The 5,252-nt window shown below is 46.5% G+C and overlaps 1 protein-coding gene across 5 annotated transcripts in view; it reads left to right on the top strand.

Moving 5' to 3' along the window:
• Window positions 1–269: 269 nt before the first annotated feature.
• CDC45 (cell division cycle 45) overlaps window positions 270–5,252 on the top strand; it is a 33,582-nt gene continuing 28,599 nt past the window's right edge. For all 5 annotated transcript variants that reach the window (XR_006209812.1, XM_015541803.2, XM_042961854.1 and 2 more), the window contains exons 1-6: window positions 270–376; window positions 736–817; window positions 945–1,004; window positions 1,743–1,835; window positions 3,281–3,418; window positions 4,383–4,529. Coding sequence is in view for 4 of the 5 variants with exons in the window: in XM_015541803.2 (XP_015397289.2) it covers window positions 330–376; window positions 736–817; window positions 945–1,004; window positions 1,743–1,835; window positions 3,281–3,418; window positions 4,383–4,529 (567 nt within the window). In the remaining variant the exon portion in view is untranslated. The remainder of the gene's footprint in view (window positions 377–735; window positions 818–944; window positions 1,005–1,742; window positions 1,836–3,280; window positions 3,419–4,382; window positions 4,530–5,252) is intronic.

Genomic DNA, 5,252 nt, shown 5'->3' with positions numbered 1-5,252 from the left:
GGCTCACCGGAAGTGTAGGACCCGGGACCCGGGGGTAGGTACGGAGGACAGCGGTCGGCTGCAAAAGAGAAAAGGCCAGGCAATGGCTCTAGGGCCTAAAATTTCACTGGGATATTTACTAAAATACTATTTCATAATTTTTTGTTCACTCTAGGGTAATTTGTGTAATTTTTTAGAATTACATTTTTATAGTACTCCCCTCTAGACCAATTTAGTTGGCCCCATTCTCCTTATCTACTACACTACCCAGAATGCACGTAGACCTTCCGGCCTTTGCGTCAGCCATCGAGGAAGCTGGCGGAAGTAAGCTACACATTTGCCTTCGAACTATGCCGAGAGTTTACCGAAATCGTAAACTGACGACTTCGTTCAATGTGTAAGTGAATTGAATTTATGGCGTGATTTCCTTTTCCTGGAGGGCCCAGTGGGAGGCAATAGGCTTCTCTTCCCAAACTAAAGATGTCCACCAAACGTCGGATTTGTGGGTAAAAGGGAGTCAGAACTGAAGTGGGCAACATTGTTTGCGTCTTGCTTGTGGATGACGCTCCTTTAGGAGCGGGCCTAACATTTCCAGCCCGGTTGGCGGAGCGCTAGGCCCGCCTCCAATATGGCCCAATCGGGAAGAGGGAAAAGCTAAGAACTAAGTAGGTATTGGTTGGCTTCTGGGCTAATCGGAAGAGTCCCTGTTTGGCGGGAGTCTTGACCGCCGCCGGAGCTCTTCTCTTGGATCCTCAGCGCCAGCTCTGGGTGTCCGGCCGCCGTGGCCATGTTTGTGTCCGATTTCCGCAAGGAGTTCTACGAGGTGGTTCAAAACCAGGTGACCCTTTTTCTTACATCTCGTGGCCTTGTGGGGGGGGGGAGGATCCGGGGGAGCGGCCCTGGGAGGGCACGAGGGGCCCGCGTTCTGTTCTCTGCGTTCAACTGGCCCTCTCTTTTCCTGACAGAGGGTCCTTCTCTTTGTGGCCTCGGACGTGGACGCTCTGTGCGCTTGCAAGATTCTTCAGGTGAGCGTTGCGTACTTTGGGAGGGAAGGGCCGGGGCCAAAGGGTGAGGGAGCAGGCGGGGCCCCGGGAAGAGTTTGGGAGTGCAGGATGGGCTGGGAGTCGGCGCAGGAGGTGAGGAGCGCATAGGGAACCGCTCTTCTCCCCACCCGCCAGGAGAGCGTGCAGGCTAGGGTAAGGGGCTGGAGCAACTGAAATCTGGGGAGAGGGACTTTTAGAGGTCGCCTTTCTGGCAAGAGTATTGGGTGGGTTAAAGAAGGATGCGGCAAAAGGCAGTATTTTTGCAATAACCTGGCTGAAAAATGGTTGCATTGAAGAGACCGTTAGACCTGGAGTGGCTTCTGTGACAACTGAGGGCACAGTGGTGTCATAAGCAATATAGGAAATACAGGATTCTTTTCTCTATTAGGGAAGATCATTGGTTCGGTTTTGAATATGGTGCAATTTTTACATGACCTTTGATCAGGCTGTTGGGTCAGGAACTACTTTCCCGAAGACCTAGAAATAAAATAAGCCTCCCCCACCCTCGATGTTTTCCTTTGGTGATTTTCAAAAATTCATTAAAGTTCACAGAATGATATAGTCAACACTCATATTTCTATCACCTAGTTTCTTCCATTAACATTTTACTAAACTTATCACAGGTCATTCGTTTCTCAACCTTATTTTTTTTTTAAGTGCATTTCAAAGTAAATTGCAGACATCCTAAATATGATAACTTTTGGAAATGATCTCTCTTAGGCTCTGTTCCAGTGTGATCACGTGCAGTATACGCTGGTTCCGGTTTCTGGGTGGCAAGAACTTGAAACTGCATTTCTTGAGCATAAAGAACAGGTATGATAGAAGCATTTTAGAGTCATTAGTCTTTTTTTTTTTTTTTTTTATTCAGTTGCAATTTAACACTAGCATTCTTTCTAGGTCCTCAATAGGTTGCTTGTATGTTTAAGTATCAACTACATTAGCCAATATGGAAGGAAAAAATGAGATATATGCAGAGTGACTTACTCTCAAGTTGTAGAGACAGAATTGATAACCAAAAAAGATAGTGAATGTGGACAGCGTCTAACTTTGAATTTGTGTTGCAGGCATTTCATTGTAAGGTGCTTAGAGTTTAGCAGTTTGATTTTGATATGGCCTAGTTAAAATTATGTTAGATAAGGTGGCTATTTTACATTATCTTTCCAAGAAAAAGTATCCCAGTTCCAACTGGTAATCCAGGAACATATCTTCTCCCTTTGCAATTTAAACAGTAGAGGCCAGGACTCTTACCACCTCTGCATGGGGTTATGCTGAGAGATGGGACATTTTAGATCCCACTGGATGGGACTGGAGTAGGGAAGAGGGTCTCTGGAGTCTGTGGCAACATTTAGGACTGTCCAGAGATAATCCTTGCCTGGAGCTCCTGTCATCACGGAAGGAGCTACCTGTACCAACCTGATATTTATAAGCAAAAGGTTCTCTATAGAGATAGGATATAGTAAGACTTAAAATGATATTTAGATGCTTATTAAGCATGGGGTGCCCGAGACTTGTTACAAATTTAAACCTGTACGACACTGTCAGTACAGAGAGGCAGCACAGTAGAGTGACTGAGATCTGCAAAGGCCCATTTATTTACTTATTAAAAAAATTTTTTTAATGCTTATTTATTTTTCAGAGAGACAGAGCATGAGCAGGGGAGGGCAGAGAGAGGGAGACACAGAATCTGAAGTAGGCTCCAGGCTCTGAGCTGTCAGCACAGAGCCTGACACAGGGCTCAAACTCACCAACAGTGAGATCATGACCTGAGCCAAAGTCACCTAGATGCCCCATATTGTTATTATTTTTTAATGTCTATTTTTGAGAGAGAGAGAAAGCGTGAGTCGGGGAGGGACAGAGAGAGAGACATAGAAGTCAAATGCTTAACTGACTGAGCCACACAGGTACCCCTGCAGAGGCCCATTTATGCATTTGAAGTCTTGTTCTGCTCCTCATCAACTTCTTGACCCTGTGCATGAGACTGAGTCATGCTGAACCTCCATGTGCTCCTTGGTGAAGCAGAGACAGCCACAGGGCTGCCCACGGGGCCTATCTCAAGGTGTCATCATGGAAATGAAATGGCATATGTAGTACATTAAAGCACTTCACACAGGCCAACTGTGTAAAGCCCCTTGCCATCAGGGCCTCACTGGTGTCAGGGGCTTGATATGTCTCAGCAGAAGGACTCAGAGACCTAATATGCTGAAGGTAAAGGATCTACTCAAGGCACTTACTTCCCAATGTCTCTCTCTTTTTTTCAGTTCCATTATTTTATTCTCATAAACTGTGGAGCTAATGTAGACCTATTGGATATCCTTCAGCCTGATGAAGATGCCATATTTTTTGTGTGTGACACCCACAGGCCAGTTAATGTCGTGAATGTCTATAATGACACCCAGGTAACTAGGCCTTTGGGGCCCATGTCTTCCCCAAGTTCTATCCTTTGTCTGTACCTTTTATGCCATGGGCAACATCGCACCTGATGTTCTAAGCAAGGCATGTATCCACCTCTCCTACAAGAGTTAGACCATCCTGAGGGCAAGAATCTGGTCTTGCTTATCTGTGGTGAGAAACATAGCACCTAAGTAAGTCTTGGAGGCGCTCAGAATGCATTTTGGAATTCACTTAACCTAGAAAGTGTAGGGACCAGAACCCTGCACTGAGCCTGCCCTTGGAGCTGAGGCCCAGCCTGGTGTCATTGAATACCAGGGGATCTAGAGGCGTTAGCCCTACAAGTGGGGCTAGGGCCTGCCCTGCCCATCCAAAGGGTAGTGTGAGGACCAACAAGACAATAGTGTAAGAGACCACTGTTAGCCTAACATGGCCATGCTGTGCTTCCTCTTTGAACCCCCAGCAGCAAACATGGAGCCTGGCACAGGACAGCCACCTAACCATTCTCTGAGTTGATCCCACCCATGTTATCAAAGTGTTGGCCCTGATGTTCTCATGTGAAGGACCACTCTAAGTGAAGTCAGCCTGGAACTGCTTTTAGAGACAGCAGTTTTACTCCCTTAGGGGTCGCACACCTCCCTGTCTTCTCTCAGAGTCCAAGTTGTGGGGTGTTCATTTTGTTTGCTTGGAGTGTGGCATGAGAGGGAGTCTTTTTTCCCCAGATTTACATGACTGGATAGTTTTTTAATTTTTGGAATGTTTGCATATCGCGTGGTGCAACTCCAATGCCTCTGAGAGGAAATGAAAGCAAGAAAATGTTTGAGAAGTCTGAAATTCTCAAGTGGCTCTTTGTACAGAAACCTTAATGAGTCAGCTCATTGGGAAATAAGATTCTGTAAGAGAAAACATGTAATGGAGAGTTTTCTGTCAATGAGAGAAGAGAGCCTTGATTGCTTTTTGTTTTAATCTTAGATCAAACTACTCATTAAACAAGATGATGATCTTGAAGTTCCTGCCTATGATGATATCTTCAGGGATGAAGAAGAAGGTGAAGAGCATTCAGGAAATGAAAGTGACAATGGGTCAGAGCCTTCTGTGAAGCGCACACGGTTAGAAGAGGTGGGTTTTGGCCTCACCACCGTCTTGAGTAACGTCGTTCCCAGAGGTCAGAGCTCAGGCTGGAGCCTTCGGGGTCCAGGGGTGGCTGGGATTCAGCAGGCACTGGTATTGACCCTAGACTCTGCTATCCCCTGGCTGCGTGGCTTCAGGCGGGCTACTGAACTTCTCTGAGCTTTGACATCCTTGTCTGTACAGTAGAATTTCATCAGATGAAATGAAACTTAGGATAGCTCAGCTCTTTGCTGAGCAATACAGAAAGTGACACCTGGGTGGCTCAGTCAGTTAAACATCCAACTCTTGATTTCAGCTCAGGTCGTGGGGTTGCAGTTTGTGGGTTCAAGCCCCGTGTTGGGCTCTGCGCTGACAGTACAGAGCCTGCTTGGGATTCTCTCTCCCTCTCTCTACCCTTCCCCTGCTCATATGCTTGCTCATGCTCTCTCTCTCTCTCAAAGTAAATAAACATTTAAAAAAAAAAAGGCAGCAATACAGAGAAACGATAAATAGCATAAACATCCTCTCCCTTCTCCACTCCCCTCTGGATTCTCTGCAGTCACCATGAAGGAACGACATGGATCTATGGCCCTCAGCCAGGCTCAGTCTCCAGTGGTGATTCCAGGGGAAGCATCTTGTGTGCAAAGATTAGAGTTGTTTGAGCCTCATGAGTCTTGGGTCTGAGATGCTTACCCGATCTGGGGCCTGGCCAACAGAAGTGGCCTGCCCAAC

The sequence above is a fragment of the Panthera tigris genome, chromosome D3 (genome assembly GCF_018350195.1).
Source record: "Panthera tigris isolate Pti1 chromosome D3, P.tigris_Pti1_mat1.1, whole genome shotgun sequence".
Taxonomy (NCBI): Eukaryota; Metazoa; Chordata; class Mammalia; order Carnivora; family Felidae; genus Panthera; species Panthera tigris.
This window is presented reverse-complemented; position numbering and strand designations above follow the sequence as displayed.